A 19,410-nucleotide genomic window follows, 5' to 3' on the forward strand; every position below is an offset into this window, starting at 1 on the left:
TCAGCTGGGAACCTCAGGACATTTAGTTGGATCCCAGCTGCCTAATCAAGGTGTGTTAAAACCCCAGGCTGTAGACACATGGGTGCTGGCTGTTGAGGAGAGAGGAGTAAGCTACTGAAGAGATTACTGAAACAAGGTCTGTTATCAAAGTACATGAATTATGAACTGTCTATCTCCTGCATAGAAAAGGGTAGCTGCCTGATTTTTACACTGCCTGCTAAAGAGAAACTGTTTTGTTTTGTCTGCTAAAGAAAAAGCCAGTTTTTTTTTGTTTGCTGATAAAAAGCTATTTTTGTTTTTGTGTGCTGTATATCTTTTATGGCTAAATAAATAAGCCTTGTCAAGAAACCCGCGTGTGTAGTTGCATGTATCCTGCAACAGGGTCCTTTCAGTGTGAGATGGGCAGCCGAATTACTGTAGACAAGAAAAAAGCAGAGGTATTAAATAAATTATTGGAGACAAGGAAAAGTATTAAGCAAATTATTTGCCTCTATCTACTAAGGAGGGGTTAATTGCAAAAAAATATTCAAACAGGATGAAGCCACAACCTCTATTAACAAACAATTGGTTAACTGAGGGAAAAGTGCATAGGCGACTTGATTCAATTAAAGTAAATAAAGCACCTGGCCCTGATGGCATGAATCCAAGGTCTGTGCTGGTTAGGGTGTGTGAGTTTGTGCTGGTCAGGGTGTGTCTGTAAATTTGTGCTGGTCAGTGTGTCTGAATGTGCTTGTCAGTTTTTGAGAGTTTGTGCTTGTCAGTTTGTGGGAATATGTGCTTGTCATCGTAATTCAGTAGTGTGTTAATCAGTGTGTTTCTGTGAGTCCCCGATTGCCAGTCTGTGTGAGTTGGTGCTGGTCAGTGTATGTGTGTGCTGGTCAGTGTGCGTATTCATTTGTTCTGGTCAGTGACAATCTGTGCTAGTTAGTGTGTGTATACATTTGGTCTGTGTCTGTGCTGGTCAGTGTGTGGCAGATAAATGTAAGGTTATGCATTTGGGAGACAAGAATAACTTACAAATTGAATGGGATACGATTAGGTAAATTCTTAATGGAAAAGGATTTAGGAGGGCTTGTAGACAGCAGGCTTAGCAATAGTGCCCAATGACAGGCAGCAGCTGCAAAGGCAAATAGGATCTTATCTTGCATTAAACAGGGAAAGCATAATTATACCACTGTATAAAGCATTAGTAAGACCACACCTTGAATATGGAGTACAGTTTTGGACACCACTCCATGAAAATGACATTATGGAACTAGAAAAAGTGTAGAGAAGAGCCACTCAATTAAAGGAGGGGATAGCAAATCTGACTTATGAGGAGAGGCTAGCTAAATTAGATTTTTTACATTAGACAAGAGGCATCTAAGAGGAGATATGATAACTATACACAAATATATTTATGGGGATAGAAAAGACAAGCGCAAACTCTCATGAGAATAAAATGTAGTATAAAAGTCATAGAAATAGCCATACATCAATGAGAAATTAAAAACAAACAGGTATAAACAGTGGTTGACAAATCACAAAAAAATCTACTCGCCACAAAAAAAAATCTACTCGCCACCTAGTACCAAACGTGTGCTGCTTGGGCCAATATTTACTCGCTCGGGGGTTAAATCCACTTGCCCGGGGCGAGCAAATGTATAGGTTTGTCGAACACTGGGTATAAAGATCCTCAATGGCTTGAGCCCACGAGCATCAAAATGGTATGAATCTTATAGATTAAACCGTCAAGGTGGTGGTGAGCAAAGATGGATGAGTGCTGAAATTAGGTGAACATCTGTTCCGGTAGGAAAAGCACCTGGTCTCGAACAGGCAGGCAGTCATGGTCTCAAGGTACTAGAGGAAGAATTAGCTCCGGTGAATGAAACACCCAATCATGGTCTCACGGGCAGGTAGTCACAACTTCACGGCACTGCAGAGGACACATGATCCAGGGAGAAATCTGATTGCCATTATTGGTTTCAGGAAGGAATAACTTTTTCTCCCTTATAAGACACCATTGGATAATGTTTCACTGGGTTTTTTTTGCTTTCCTTCCTCTGGATCAATATAATATATGTACTGTAAATACAAATATAGGATAAGTATATGTCTTTTTAAATTGAACACGATGGACATACGTCCATTTTCCATCTGATTTACTATATAACAGCATAATGATGTCATGTTTCTTCTGTAAAGAGCATTGTGTTAACTATAATGGCGTTGGGTGATAATGATATGCAAGTCATATACAAATAATGCATTGCCATAACATTGCATAGCTACTAAAGTCTTTAGAATAATGCGAGGACCTAACGGTACCCTACTTAGGTCAGACCTAAACTTGATGATACTCACATCCAGACAATAGGATTTCTGGATGGGTGTAATGCACTAGTTGGATATAATTTAACTAACATATAATTATTTCCCGGCCATACAGTATTTCCCTCTCCTCTTTTTCTCAACTTCGGTTAAAGTTCTATCTCAGGGTGTGGATTGGAAGTAACGCTAAGACATACTTAACATCGTATTATGGGCAAATAATACAATGTTATGCTAAAATAATATGATTTTTTTGCTTTCTATTGTATCTTGGTTGTAAAAAACCTTATGTAAAAGTGCCGCTAAGATACATAAAATCTTTAAAGAGATAATCAGAGAGAAGAATGAGTTGAGGTTGAGACCACATTTTAAAATGTTTAATATGGTACATTGAGGAAATAAGCATGAAAATGAAAAAGACGGAGTAATTATTAGGTACGAATTTAAAAGGGAATTTTAGCAGATGTTTGCAAGAGTGAGTGCACCTTTAATGGTGCAGATAACATCCAGTGTTTCATTACCATTCCCTCACAATCCAATTAGCTATAATTCCTTCAATATTTATGGTGAGCTGAGGAGAATCTTATGTCTTCATTTCCCTTTATTCGCTGATTGAAGGGCCTGTAGCATGTCTTCGTTAATCACATGTGACCAGACTACATGAAGCATTTTGCTTTAGATTTTGCTTTAGATTTTGATTTTCCACGGAGACTAGCAGGCTTTCTGTGAACCCACTCACTGCTGGAGAAACCTGCAGTGAACTGCAGGGTAGGAACAAGTTAAAATACCTGTGTGTTAAGTAGCCCTTTCTTAGGCTTCCTGGTTTATGAGTAATTACACTGTTTGCAACTTGAGTGATCTCAAGAATATAAAGTGGGATTTCCAGAAGAGTTTGATTGATGTTAATACTGTACAGTATGTTATTCCACTTGACCATTGCTGCACATGTGTGTGATGTTTTGGATTAAGCTCTTTATATTGACAGCGATGGAGGACTTAAATAAAAAAAAACGTGCCCAGACATTGTTTATGTTGCTTTAGTGAGCGTGTTCACAATGATTATTATATGTAAGATATGGATGTACAGCTATTGTATGTAACTGCTGACCAGATTCACTTAACCAAGCAAGCAATTGTTGCTCTTACTACAGCCACTGGCAGCATTATCAATTATAGTCTGTGTGTTTTTGTGAAATTTGAAACCTGACCCCTTCAAGATCATTTTTTTTTTTAACAACAGAGGTACTACTACAGATCCTTAAGGACCAAACTATTTCATGTTCTCCAGTGTTAAACCGGACCATTATATCAATTGCTGATTGGCACAAGGATTTTTCCAATCCACTTTCCCCAAGTATATTGGTTTAATCTGCATCTCTGTTACCAACATTCTGGTTGACTTCCTAAAAAGAATACAGTATATTAGTTTGAAAGGTTAATAGAAGACAACATATGACACAAATAAATGTCATGTTTGTTACCTTACACCTGTTGGGTGAATACCATCTGGTCCAGGTGGTGTTTATATTATGTACTGAGCTGTTCCTCTTCCACATACAGTACACTCACATTCAATAGATTGGACTTGGCTACCCAGGTTTAACACATTGGAAGACTATTATACATTAAAAAAAAATATATATATACTGTATATATATATATATATATATATATATATATATATATATATATATATATATATATATATATATATATATATATATACTGTATATATATATATATATATATATATATATATATATACTGTATATATTATATGCATATAATGTATGTAGCCTTTGCAGTTACTTTCTAATTGTCTTTCTTTGGTTCTCCTCTTATGCCCTTATCACCTTGAGCCCCACTTGCTCATTTATACTTTTCCGACATTTGATATATATAAAAAGTTTGTTATTAAGTTTTACATTTGTAGAAAGTTGATCTCCTAATTTCTTTTCACAGGGCACTAGTAAACTGCTATGCAATACAGTACATTGCTGTCTTCTCCAGCAGTTAAGATGTTAATGAGTTCAAGAAAGTTATGCTTTATAATATTATATGATTTAAAGTAAGACTTAGGATTCTAATCTATCGTCCGAAACCTTTTTCTAAGAATTGTTTATGGAGATTCCAACTCTCTTGTTTGAACGAGCTTATTGATCACAGCTGTGATCCTCCTTATAAATACTGAAACAATTTTGCAGTCTAGGTGCCTGAGGAAATCACCAACCACTCTAGCCTTCTGCATGGTTCTCACCTCAGTATGTGTGACAGTGATCGTCTCAAACCAATAAGCCAACCCGCAAGACTGATGCAGGACTGACCACAGGCCTTGTGGCTGAGTCCTGATATAGGGGACAATCCGGGTCACAAGCCAAGGTCGTGGCAGGGTGCAGTAAAAGTAGTCTGGGTCAAGGTCCAAGTTTAGGGCAGTCGAAAGGCAAAGCAGAATACGAATCCAAGCAACGAGTCAGGGCAGACAGACAAAGGAAAATTTCCAAGATGGTCCAAGGTCAAACAAGAGAGAAAGAGAATAAATGCAAATCTAAGGGCACAGACACTTTGCTGGGACACTGGATAGTTGGAAATGGTTACTATAAGTAGGCCTAAGGCAGGTGCAACACCAGTGAAAATTTAAAAAGGCATATTCTCTTTTAACATGGCATACAATAAGGTACTGTGAGCTACCCCCCCCCCCCCCTGGAGATTTATTCATGGCTATTGCTAGGTGTAGTGCTAATTACCTGTCTGGCACAGGAGAGCTGAGGTATCCGTGATGGTGTGGGGGAAGACAGGCAGACTTTTAGGGATTCTTCTGGTTTTTCTTCTTGGTGACAATGCTTCCAGACATAGGGGACTTTAGTTTGGCTGAAGGCGGTCCCCGCTATGACAGTCCTTACTCACAATAATCCCTCTACACAGACTGCCGCGGAGCCAGAAGTATAATTGAGGATGATCTTTATTATAGCAGCCACTGCGATGTTGCTGCAGCGAATGCTTTAGTTGGTAAGGTAGATCCCTGGCTTCTGGATGGTACTGGCCTGCTGGTAATAGTGAGGCCTCTCTGGATTAGGTTAGTGCTTCAGCCCGTGAGGGAATGAGCACGTCTCTCTCTTTCCCAGCTGGGAGGAGAGCTCAGAGGAGAGTTCCTACTCCATGAGGAGATAGTTGGAACCCTAATCACAGACTGAAGGACCCACCACTAAGGGGCTGAACTTCATACTATAATTTAGGCACTTCCTTCCTGTAGCTCAAAGAGGGAGGGCCCAGCACATGCGCCACCACTCCTGACACTCAGGAAGTCAGCATGAGGAGGGGGAAAACCACCTAGGATAGCCTGTCACTGTCTGTCTTACTAGAACTTACATGACAAGGTAGGCAGAGAGCTAGCTGGACCAGCCATCGCTATACATGGTATACTCTGAGTCAGTAATTAAGGGAGAAGACACATGCGCAGTCAAGGAATTAAAGCTACAGTTCAAGCTGCCATTTAAAAAATATATATATATATATTTACAGTTTTCGACAAATAGGCATAACCACATGCCCATGGCGAGTGGATTTAGGCCGCTGGCGAGCCGTGCTGCGGCTTTATGAATTCCCCTGCTCGCGCCAATTTTTTTTTAAAATAAATAAATAATCCCCCTCCCTCATTGGGTTGACGCAGAGAAGAGGGCCGGCTGGCAGCTCTGGGTTAGCCCCTTCCCCCCCCTGCCCCTGATGTCCTCCCCCCCTGCCCCCCGATCTCCCCCCCCCCCTGCCCCCAATCCCCGCTTGCTGCCTGGGGCGGGAGGTAGGCTGGGGGGTCCCCGCTTGCTGCCCGGGGCGGGAGGTAGGCTGAGGGGGGTCCCCGCTTGCTGCCCAGGCCGGGAGGTAGGCTGGGAGGGTCCCCGCTTGTTGCCCGGGGCGGGAGGTAGGCTGCTGCGGCAGCGGCGGCGTCCACTTCAAGGGGGGGGTGGTGCTGCGGCTTCCTCTTCGGGGGGTGATGCGGTTCTGCGGCGGTGTCCGCTTCCGCTTGGGGGGGGTGCTGCGGCGGTGTCCGCCTCTGAAGGGGGGGCACCCCTTCTCCCATGCCTTGCAGAGGCCCTCCTGCCATGCGGAGGGCCCGCTGCCGTGCGGAGGCCCTCCTGCTGTGTGGAGGGCCCACTGCTGACATGTGCGACCCCCCCTGCCTTGCGGGTGAGTGTATGTGTGTGAGTGACAGTGGGTGAGTGTGTGAGTGTGAGACAGTGACTGTGTGTGTGTGTGTGTGTGTGTGTGTGTGTGTGTGTGTGTGTGTGTGTGTGTCTGTGTGTGTGTGACTAAGTGACTGTGTGCGTGTGTGAGTGACTGTGTGTGTGACTGACTGACTGACTGACTGTGTGTGTGTGTCTGTGAGTGTCTGAGTGAGTGTGTGTCTGTGAGTGTGAGTGTGTGTGTATGTGAGTGAGTGTGTGTCTGTGAGTGAGTGTGTGTCTGTGAGTGTGTGTCTATGAGTGTGTGTGTGTGAGTGAGTGTGTGTCTGTGAGTGAGTGAGTGTGTGTGTTATCCTCTCTCCCTGTCACCCTCTCCCTGTCACCCTCTCCCTATCACCCTCTCCCTGTGTTAACCTCACCCTCTCCCTGTGTCACCCTCTCCCTGTGTCACCCTCTCCCTGTGTCACCCTCTCCCTGTGTCACCCTCTCCCTGTGTCACCCTCTCCCTGTGTCACCCTCTCCCTGTGTCACCCTCTCCCTGTGTCACCCTCACCCTTTCCCTGTCGCCCTCACCCTTTCCCTGTCGCCCTCACCCTTTCCCTGTCGCCCTCACCCTTTCCCTGTCGCCCTCACCCTTTCCCTGTCGCCCTCACCCTTTCCCTGTCGCCCTCACCCTCTCCCTGTCGCCCTCACCCTTTCCCTGTTGCCTTTACCCTTTCCCCCTCACCCATCCCTGTCGCCCTCACCCTTCCCTGTCGCCCTCAAACTTTCCCTGTCGCCCTCAAACTTTCCCTGTCGCCCTCACCCTATCCCTGTCGCCCTCACCCTATCCCTGTCGCCCTCACCCATCCCTGTCGCACCCCCCCCAAGCGGAAGCGGACGCCGCCGCAGCACCGCATCACCTCCCCGCGTCAACCCAATGAGGGAATGGGATTATTTATTTATTAAAAAAAAAAAATTGGCGCGAGCAGGGGAATTCATAGAGCCGCAGCCCGGCTCGCCAGCGGCCTATATCCACTCGCCACGGGCATGTGGTTATGCCTATTTGTCGAACACTGTGTATATATATATATATATATATATATATATATATATATATATATATATATATATATATATATATATATATATAATGGGAAATAAAATTATATATATATACATATACATATATATATATATATATATATATATATATATATATATATATATATATATATAAAATTTTATTTCCCATTCAATATGTGTATCAATACAATCTGCACACTGACAAGTGATTCGTTCTCCTGTAATCGATCGCTTGCTCAGGGTTATTTAATTCAGTTCTTGCACACCATTGTTGGCAATGGTGTCATTCAATTATTTTCTCTCTCATGTGGGATGGAAATTAGTTAAATCACGAATCCAGTGCCATTGTGTCCTGAAATGAATTGAACATAAAAGACATAATAAGAATTTATAGTGACAATATGGCATACTCCCAGGAGCACCAGGATCCAAGATAGAATGTGAGTAGAACACCTCTGACGTAGTGACATGACGTTGCGAAACGTTAAAAGTCTTCGTTGTCCCCCACGACATGTTGTTTTTTTTATTTACTGAGATGGAATAAAGAAATTGCTTGGAGGCCCGATCAATTTTTGCTTAACAATATAAATAACAAATAGTACAAATAACACACAATGGGAAGAAGAGCTTCAGACATACAGGTAAAAGTAACATTTAGGAAAAGGAGTCCCTGCCCCAAAGAGCTTGCAATCTAAGTGGTAAGTAGGGAGAACGTACAGAAACCGTAGGAAGATGTTCTGGTAAGTGCGTCTGTCTGTAAGGGGATAAGGTCAATGCACGAAGTGTGAAGTACTGTATCAGCCACAGAGCTACTCATATGCTTCAGTAAGGGGGTGAATTTTAAGATGGGTCTTGAACGTGGATAGAGGGGGTGCTAATCGGATATTGAGGGGAAAGGCATTCCAGAGGTGTGGGGCAGTCAGTGAGAAAGGTATAAGGCCTGGGACATGGTGCAGGGAGGAGCTGGGCAGCGCTGACGCTCATGCTCTCCTGCTCAAGCAGGAGATTTTTCTTGTCCCCGCATGAGCGTCAGCGATCGCGCTTGTATGCCGGGTGGGAAGCGGAGCAGGAGACGGGGCTAGCTCGCCACGTCACGGACTGCCATTGGCTTATGGCAGTCACGTGACGGGCCCTGCGCTTCCCTTAGCGGGAAATCTAAAATTTGTCTGTCGGCTGAAATTCCACACGCCTCCGCACGCCTGCGGAAGCGGCGTCTAAAGCCGCACTGATAGGGATAATGTTTCCCCTCAGCGCAGCTCAGCGCGCCTCAGCACGGTCTTTTTGACCATGTGCGAGGCCTAAGGCAGGATTAAAAGAATAAAATTAAGAAAGTGATTTTCACCGAATATGGAATTACAAAATGAAAGTATCCCATGTTAATTAGAACAAAGTTCATCAATATATGTAATAGACATTACTGTAGCAACATTGATTATATCCTCATTCTCTCTTTGCCCACTCCCCCCCCCCCCTGCCATAATTTAAAGTACAGCTGCAGCGACCGTTATTCGAACAAATCACGGCACCGATTTTGTGTGCCCTGCTGTACTCCACGCAGCATGAACGCGGCCAATCGCCCCATGCACCCGCGCTTATCACGATTGCTTTGTTGAATTTCATGGATTCTGTTTCTTTGGGTGCAATGAAATGAATGAATTGCAATGTGTACAGTAATGTGCTATGGTGTCAATTAAAGGTGTTAAAAACCAAAACTCTAAAATGCCATTTTCTGCACTTGCCACACTCGCGTCTTAAGGCGGTAAGGTTGGAAGACATCCCACATCATGACGTCGGAATTCCGATGTACACAACGCGTGAAGTGTTCGAATAACGGCCGCTGCAGCTCTAGCAATCCAAGAAATATCCTACATGTGTGTTTTTATAAATAAATCACTTCTGTAGTATTAGATAATACTTACTACCTATTTTAATTTTTAAATTCTGCTTTTAATGTAATTTTAATGAGTTTTAATATACTGAGCATCCTTTGATTTCTATAGCAGGTTTTAGCCACCTCCCCAGCAGTGCAAGATCTTTGTAACACTTTCCTGCTCATGATAATTTGTTGCCAATATTCCCAGCAATTTGAACTGCCAACTGTAACAATAGATAATGTTACCTTAGTCATGTAAGAATACATTGTAGCTGCTGAGTTACACTGACTTGAAGGATTGATTTGAAAACTGAAAGGCAGCCATTTAGCGAACTCTGGGAAGCAGGATCTTTGCTGATCGATCACGGGAGAACTAAATCGATCGGCAGCTTAGGTAATTAGTTGTCAATAAAGGTAATCAAATGCTACATATATTAAAACAAAAATACGTTTAAAAAAAAAAAAGAAGCTGCTTATATTGCCTCTTCAACAACATTAGTGGTACTGATGGGTTTTGGAAATGTGCTGATTGGAACTGTTTCAATCATATGGCTATGAGATATGAATTTATTTTGAAGTATCATTTAAGTACAGTGATAAGGGAGCATTCATTGGAAATGATTCTGTGAACACCGGGGCTAGGAAATTGTAAATAAATACTCAATTTGCTGGGGAATTTAAAACAAATTTCACTTTGAAGAATTGGATTGGTGCCTTGCAGATGTGTTATGCTACACTATTTAGAATGAGCAATTTGATGAACTGTCGCATCACAAGTCTTCTGATGAGTCTATTCATATTGGAGAGGCAGGGTGAGATAAGCACCTGCTGGTTTATCCACTGAATGATTATCCACCGTGAGGAAGCAGAATTCATTTCAAATCATTGCAAAGAACATGCTGAAAGGTGTAATGCCAAAGATATGCCAAAAAAGGTTGTGGTAATTCCTTAGAAATTGTGCCCTGTTGTGCACTTTGTGCTGTTAATTTGATATAAGAGTGCAAAAGAATAACTTAATTGATAACTGCAAAATGTAATGTGTTAGACCCACCACAAATGGTCACAAGAATGTATTTACCATGTGATACGTGACGTGTCAGAGAACAGTTCAAGCGCAACAATTCACTTTAAGTAAAGTGTTTAAAAACATCATGTGATATATATATATATATACAGTATTATATATATATATATATATATATATATATATATATATATATATATATATATAAAACAAAATCTTTAGATAGTGAAATATAGAATGTGCACACGATTAAAGGTGTGAAAGGCAGGCCTCAGATTTAACAGAAAATCTAAAGAGTTGGAATCAAAATATTGTCTGGCTTTTCATGTAAACGATGTAGGCATATGGTTTTTTTTACATGATACTTTGTTTCAATGTATATGTCAATGTACAATACAGAATCGTTAAAAAACTAAAAAAAAAAATATATATACAGTAGAATGTGGGAATATTCCGATATATTCTGTGAATATGAGAAAAGATAAAAAGTGTGTATTTACAATACAGTCCTTTGGTACAGTGCAGCGTCTTCAAAACAAGGCTTGTCCCAATCATCTGGCAAGCCCCCGGAGCGCTGACTTTCCCAGGATATATAACGTGTAATATAGGAAGACAATACTGTAGTGCAACACTGTTGGAACAATGAATCTGGGGTAAGGTGGACAAGATTATTCCCACTAACGTGAGGATAGATCTATTCAGGCGTTTTCAGGGGTGCTCAAGTTCAGTCCTCAAGCCCCCACAACTGGTCAGATTTTCAGGATATTCTACTGTAGCTTCAGCCCAGGAGGCTCAATCAGAGGCTCTGATTGAGCCACCTGTGCTGAAGCAAGGACTGATTAAGACTCCTGTACTGAAGCAGGGAAAGATTGAGCCACCTGTGCTGAAGCACAGATATCCTGAAAACCTGACCCACTGGGGGGTGGATTGGTGAGGGGGGTCTTAAGAACTGGAGTTGATCTATCCTCACGTGAGTGGGAATAATCTTGTCCACTTTACCCCAGATTCATTGTTCCAACAGAGTTCTGCAGTATATTGTCTTTCTATATTACCATTTATGTATCCTGGGAAAGTCTGCACTCCGGAACCACTGCCACAATGTGAATGCTGGAATACTGTATGGGTTCCTTCTATAAGAAATCCTATTGTATTTTTCTAACTGTATAGTTGATTTACAGTAGTTGTTTTCATTCTTTACTTTATGTGTGTATACTATATAAGCTGGATACAAACAGTGACATTCCTCAGCATGTGTTCACCAGTACTACAGTAATCTGAAAATGTTTCAGGGTGAATACATTTCAAGATAAAACAGTGCATTTCAGCTCGGCTTAACTTCCTTGTGTTTTGGTATCGTTTATAAACTTTATGGGGCCTATACTATAAGCCTTCATAAAATGCTTGTTTTCTATTGATTGTTATTTTTTTCGATTTCTGTTTATTGTTTGGATTAAATTGTTTTGAATTTGGATGGCTTGTTTTTAGTACATTTTAGAATTGGTTAGCGTTTTAAAGTAATTTTTTGTTTTGTTGGCTACTGGTTTAAATTCATTAATTGTTTTGTTGGCTAGTGTTTAAAATGAATTAATTGATTTGTTGGTTAGTGCTTTTATTTCTTGAATTGATTGGTTGGCTAGTGCTTTTATTTCTTAAATTGGTTGGCAAGAGCTTTTATTTATTTATTGAATTGGTTGGCTAGTGCTTTTATTTCTTAAATTGGTTGGCTAGTGCTTTTATTTCTTGAATTGGGGTGTTTAGGTGCTTGTGTATATCTTTTATTATTGTGTATTTTTGGCCTTCATCCTTTTTTTATTAAGGTGACCATTGACTGCTATAGTGGCTTATCATGCCCATATTATATGGCTATAATGTACCACTATGCCAATCAATGGGTAGAGGGTGGGTATAGTGGTCCCGGGGTCGGTGGTTAGACCTCACGGGTGGATTGCGGGGAGGGTGTGTTAACCCCTTAATTACTATAGTGGTGATTAAGGGGTTAGGGGCCATTAGATTGTATTTTTTCTTATATTCTTTCTGGCAACGGAGGACATGGACCTGGAGTATGCTGATGAGGATGCCCTTCATGATGGCAGGGGTAAGTGGAAAGTTTTATTTATGCTGGCTGGCTAATGTTCGATTTTGTAATGGGCAAATGAGCCATTATCCATATCTGGATAATAGTTATTTTGCCCATTACTGTATGTGTTGGGGGGATGTACCCAAGGGCCCCCGGACACCCGCGGGGACTAACCGAGGGCCCCTAGACACCTGCGGTGACCACCCAACTACTCCCAGACACCCGCAGGGACCACCCGAGTGTCCCCAGACACCTGCAGGGATCACCCGAGGGCCCCCAGGCACCCACGGGGACCACCTGAGGACCCCAGACATCCGCAGCCTCTGGTATCAATCATGTGCAGGTAGAGGAGGTGGGTATTAGTGTTGTTGTGTTTTTAATGTTTATTGTGGGTAGTGGGGTGGGTGAAGGGGGTATTTGGCCCTTGGTGGGTGGGTAGCGGGAGGGGTTAACCCCTTCATTGCCTTAGCGGTTAGCCACTAAGGTAATGAAGTTGCCTGTAAATTCATTTTTATTGCATGGGATTCATGCCGGGGCCTCCAGTGCTAATATTAATGGATATCAGCTCCAGAGACTACCGGCATCAATCCAATGTAGAAAAAAAGCATTTTTTTCTGTTACAGTTTGTCTCGCTGCCTCATCAGTGGCTTATCGAGCGAGGCTTTTAGAATAGGCCCCTAAATGTTTTCTTCTTTTTTTTCCTTTTTGTAACTGTGAAGTGTTTTGAGTCGCTTTGGGAGAAAAGTGCTATATAAATAAAGTTATTATTATTATTCATTTGGAAAGAGGAATTTAACATCCCCAACAAACATTTGTTTACTGCAAGGTTCATAGTTACATGGAGCAGTTTTTCAGTGGTGGTAGTGTGTGTATGCTAATGTGGTACCTGCACGTGGTCAGCAAAAACAGTGCTTGCTGCTGGGGAAAAAACAAAAATATATAAAAAGATTGGTGGTTATTTTTGTAGAATATATCTAAAAGTACACATACATTCTCACTGAGCTACTTTCTTGTTTAACCTAGGGTTATTCCCTTACCATAAATGTTCGTTTTTAATTTGTATATTCTACATTTGAAATGAAATGTGTAATTGTTTTTATGTTTTAAGTTTAACAAAACCTTTGGACTTTTGCTATGTATAGTTAGATTGACAACTTTCCAGATTTAGATGACAGTGATTGCAAGTACCTTTTAGAGTATTGAGCTCAACTTGTATCCTGTTCCTTACGTAAACTAAGAGTTTAGCACTATGGGAGTTGTTTGCTGGCATCTTCGGGCTGCAAAACTGGGATAAACCTGTAGAAAATAACTGATTTTCATAAGATTGATTTTCTTTTAAAAACATAGTGCTGTTGTTTGCACTGGGTTTGCAGCTGGGAGACATAAGTAAATAGCCCTCAGTGACTACTTCCTTCAGCAGAATACTTTGCAGGTTTCTCCGAAAGTTAATGGGTTAAAAAATTCCAACATAAACTAATTTTTTTATGCCAACCCACCACAGTACAACTCTGTATTTATTCAATAAATTGTGATAGCGCCAATAAGGACACTATCGCATGGAAACTCCTATTAACTTCTATTATACTTTAATGAATCCACAAAGCTCAGTTATGTCAGGGCTCATAACATCATGTTATCGAAATCAGTAACGGACGTCCTGTTCCCTGAGGTTAACGCCAATCCACAAAGCTAATTATATGACAAACCAACGGGTGTTGGTTATCTCATTAGAATAGGCTTAACGGCATGTTAAATTAGCAATGCCTCGCGTTAGCTTAACATGATTCGCATTACACCTTTCTTACCTAAAGGTGGCGTTAGCTCCTTCCAGAGCCTGAAATGTGGGTTTTCCTGGATAGGAGAGAGATGCATGGGAGATATGCTAATAGGATATGCAAAGTATATTGTAATGACTCTATTAGCATATCTCCCGGGAATCTCCGGTGCACTCTTTTTGTGAGCACAGTTGTCTCTCTCTCTCTGCCCACCTCACTCCCCCCAAGTAACACATCGTAAAATCCCTATGATAACTATAACGGAGCTCTGTGGGTACGCGTTTATACAGGGAACACCTCTATGACTTATGAGTAGCAGTAATGTCTGTTATACTAGCACAAGGGCTTGGAAACAGCACTTAACACTGTGTTAGTGAGCTTTGAACATACAGTACTGTACCTGTTAGCACTTAAGAGGTTGTAACTTAAATGACTGCCTTGTTAAGTTAATAACAAAGCTTTATGAATCTTGGCCTAAGAGTGTAATATAACAGCACTGAGTTGGAACTTGTGGTTGATTCTGTCTGTAAAATGTAGTCTATTAAAATTCAAATAATTAACAAAACATATTGATTTCTCTTTATAAATCTTACAACAGGTCATATATTTAGTGTCTGTTTTCTTTTATCTTCCTAGGTGCCAGTGGTATATAAAAGCCAAAATGAAATCTGAAGAGAAAAGACGAGCACATTTACAGAACAGACACTGTGAGTAATGTAGCAACTTATCGTGTCTGATTATACAGCAAATTTGTTTTTCTACTTGTTAAAAAAAATACATTCTAACTTTTTTTTTTATCCATTACGCAAACACAGTTGTAGAACAAGAATGTAGAACAAGCTCAGTCTACAAACAGGCCAGGTTATCAACATGTCTCTTATGTAATACATTTCACCAAATAGACGTGCCTAAATTATCATTGAAACATGCTTAGGTATGTATTGCCTTGAACCTGGCCCGTTGGTGGCCCTTAAGGACTAAACCTGGGCCACTTCAGTTGTAAAACATTGGAAATCACTGATGTTTTAACCACTCCTAATAATGGTTTAAGTGCTTTGGTGCTGCTGTGGGACGATTTAAATCATGGCAAGCCTTAATTTACATGGGTTATTTGATACCACTCCCTTACAACTCAGCAAGGTTACATTTCTGTTGAGGGTTGGTACGAGGTCAGTTACAGGTCATCCTATCTTTCTACAGTAAGTTCAAATAAAATGTAAAACTTAAGACATTTTGCACTGGAGTCTTCTCCACTATTTAAAAGGTAGAACAAAAAATCATATTTTAAAAAAAACAACAAAAAAAAACACTTTTTCTACTATCTTTCATATATATTTAGCAATAATAACTGAATACACCTTGAACCTTTTAACTAGTTCTGAAATCTTTTTTCCTATGTAGTACAGTTCCCAGGAATAAAAACCTACATTGATCCAGACACATATGAAGACCCTTCTTTAGCCGTCCATGAGTTTGCAAAAGAGATAGATCCTTCCAGAATTCGTATTGAAAGAGTGATTGGAGCAGGTAAAGAGAGTTTAAATACTTCCAATATTTTGTGCTTTGAGGAATATATTGAGTAAACTGAGCAGATTGATTACATGTGATCATGATTACACGAATTGCTTAAACTGGTTCATTCGGAAACATTTTTTATTTTATAGCTAGTACTTGTAACATCAACAGTTTTTTTTAAACTTATTTTAAAATTGTTAGTAATACTGTTATATTGAATGCTAGTGTGTTCATATTAATGTAGTTCCAATTAATATAAACACTTACTGTACTATGTTTTACCTATGACCACATACTATATTTGATGCTTAGAACTTTCAGTATCACTTTAGTCTGAGAATATTGTGTATATGCTCTTGATCTTCATCTAAAGGTCCATAATTAGGCCCAACAGAAAATCAGAAGATTAAAGATGATGGGACAACCACTTTTACCATCATGGGTTGCCATGGTATCCTTGTTCTGGCAGCCAATACAAGGCCACATCAGCATCTTTCGATTAGTGACTCTGGTGGACATGTTGCATTTTTTTAATTTACTGTCACAAATACCAAGTAAAATATCTCAACATCTAGATGGTTTTCAAAACATACAATATTTTACCCAATTATGGTATCATTTTTACTCAATATTAGTTGTTTTCATCTGCCCATAAATATGTCTGCATCCTATACACCCTGTAAGACATCACATATTAGGACTCATCTATATCAGTGCATATTATAAGAAAACACAAGATAACTATTTTATTACAGACTACAATGGAGCTTGTGTTCAAAGCTAACAAAAGATTGGTAATTGTTCTGCCACTCAATTCAGATTTCAAATATAATGTACTTTCCTTCTCAGCGATGACAAATAAAAGGTGTTTATTACTAGTGAGATATTTCGTGCAAACAGCTTTTTCATTGGTGTATTTTAATTAAAAACTAAAAAGAATGGCAGTGTATTCTGCTGGATAACCCATTACCTTGCTCCTATAAGCACGTAGAAATGCACCTCCGGGGCTTTGTAACGTGATTATTATGCCCTTAACATGATATGAGTTTTCTTGTACGTTGAATAAAATACATGTTTTATTATGTGATCATCATAAAAATTGACTGCCTATTTGAACTAATGACCCTCGTTTCTTCTACCATTTCACAATTGACTAAATAAGCACCCCCTTCATTAAACATATAGTATATATTCCCTTTCCATTATACAGTATATTCTAACATTAACTGATTTACAATCTTGATGATTTCTGGTAGAAACAATATCCAGCGGTACCCAATTAAATACATGAATAAAGAGAAAAGAAGTGTTACACTAGGCTACATCATAAGCAACAAGGTTATTTATTTGTCATTTGTTCATCCTTTAATGAACCACCATGATATTTCAAACAAAATACAAAAGACATACAATTCTAATTAGATGGATCTCAGCCACATGTAGAAGTCCCAATAGAGTTTAGGAGATTTGGTAATGTGATCCAAGATAATTAAGATAATGTGTCTCAAGTTAATTAAAACTGGTCAGAAGTACTCTACTGTGTTGTATATGTAATGTTTTTCTTCCAAGATAATGGCTTCAACTTTTCCACCCACCCTATTGGAAGAATCTTGAATTAAAATAACAGAGCAACCACCTTTAACCAATATCCCCCAAATATTGTTTTGTTTTCTGCAAATGTTTGTTTCTTTTTAGCGATGTGAGCCATTTAAAATACTCATTGTGTAATATTTCTTAAAATTAACATGGATGAAACAGAGGCTGCCATACATGTAAAACTAAAATGAAGTTTTATTAAACAAAATGAAAGACAAGGAGTTAATAGCTCGTCCCAGGATACAACGTCCGGATATGTTACTACACCAGATTTATTTGTGGGGGATTGCTGCTTCCTGTTACCACTTTATGTCGTAGGGTTGCCAGGTGTCTGGTATTACCTCTCTGTACTTAGTAACCTGCCGGCTTGGGGCTGTGGGGTAGTCCCCGAGCAGGGTGGTTGCTAAGGGGCTGGGCAGCTTCCTCCATCCTGATTGGCTGCTGCTGGGTAATGGGTAGTGTTTTATTTTTTATGTTGATCCAACCTAAATGCACTGTTCTTTTTTTGAAAATGTTAAATGTGTTATTTTGTGCTACAGTATGTTTATTTCTAGACAAGGAGAAGAGGCTCTAAAGCTATTCTGTTCACTAGAAAATTAAATCTGTATAGTCCAATAAGCTTTCTGACGTTTTCTTCATACATATATGTTGAGCTGTGGATGACATTCAGAAAATGGGTTGTTTGTAAGGTAATTTTGATTTCTTTTGATATGTCACTAAACAGAACATAGGATATTTTAATACAGTTGAAAATAAGTCTATACAGAATATACATTTTTCTTACGAAGCATGTGATAGTCAGAATGTAGACTGCACCTGATACCCCATTTCAGTTTGAATGGCTCTCCTGGGTTTTATATATAAGGCTTTCCTGGGTTTGATATATAGCGCTAATGGAAATAACATGGGAAGTATCCCAAATATTAGTCTGATAGTTCAAAGTCTTAGTAGCCGCATTGCTCCTGGATAAAGGTAGATTTGTTCATTTGTTATATGTTATGATCGCTCTAAGCGGGGATCAACATTAGGGTTCTTCAGAGATGATATTATAGTTTTTTTTTTTGTTGGTTTTTTTTTGTTTTAAGACCTGTGAAGGTTTCCTTCACAGTAACTAGAACAAGAAACGTATGAGGTTTCAAAAGCTCTGTATACTACTGTATAAACTCATCTATAAAGAACCTTAATGTGGTTCCCCTGAAAAATATTACAACAAGAGATGTCAACCTGCCGAGATTAATTTCGGTCCAAACGTTCTATTGGAATTGCCATAATTGTTCAAAATGTGCAATTATAGCTTTTTTTTAAAGGGGCAATACAGCTGCCCCGTGACCTTTTAAAAGAAAGAAAAAATATCTTTTTTTTTTAAGTTCAATCAAATTTTGAACGAGAAAATAATTGAAATTAATCACACATGCAGAACCCATTGACTTTTAGCGTTAAGTAAAATAGATTTTGAATTGAAGTAAACTTCTTCACCGAACCAAAAAAGGTTACATTTCACAAAGTTCATTAATGCACAAGTTTGCATATCTGTAATCACAACCTACTATGAATCTCCGTTAGCAGTTTGTAGAATAGACTAGAACCGAGCAAAGAGACCTGATCATCAACGATGCCTTATTCACAAATTCCAAGGTGGAGGTTGTGGATATTTTACATTTACTTTCATAATGTTTTCTGGGATTTCCACTTTTTTTCCTATCCCTTTGCCAATCTTTATTTATTTTTATATATATATATATATATATATATATATATATATATCCAGTGTTCGACAAACCTATACATTTGCTCGCCCCGGGCGAGTGGATTTAACCCCCGGGCGAGTAAATATTGGCCCAAGCAGCACACGTTTGGTACTAGGTGGCGAGTAGATTTTTTTGTGTGGCGAGTAGATTTTTTGGTGATTTGTCAACCACTGTATATATATCTATATATATATATATATATATACATTTTTATTTTTGAATTAACTACTGATTTATATATATATATATATA

General features: G+C 39.6%; 1 protein-coding gene across 6 annotated transcripts in view; it reads left to right on the forward strand.

Moving 5' to 3' along the window:
• Nucleotides 1-19,410, forward strand: part of EPHA6 (EPH receptor A6) — an 833,380-nt gene that overhangs the window by 684,730 nt on the left and 129,240 nt on the right. For all 6 annotated transcript variants that reach the window (XM_075594038.1, XM_075594040.1, XM_075594039.1 and 3 more), the window contains 2 exons: nt 14,936-15,006; nt 15,701-15,826. In XM_075594038.1, the coding sequence (XP_075450153.1) occupies nt 14,936-15,006; nt 15,701-15,826 (197 nt within the window). The remainder of the gene's footprint in view (nt 1-14,935; nt 15,007-15,700; nt 15,827-19,410) is intronic.

Source organism: Ascaphus truei, chromosome 3, assembly GCF_040206685.1.
Source record: "Ascaphus truei isolate aAscTru1 chromosome 3, aAscTru1.hap1, whole genome shotgun sequence".
NCBI lineage: Eukaryota > Metazoa > Chordata > Amphibia > Anura > Ascaphidae > Ascaphus > Ascaphus truei.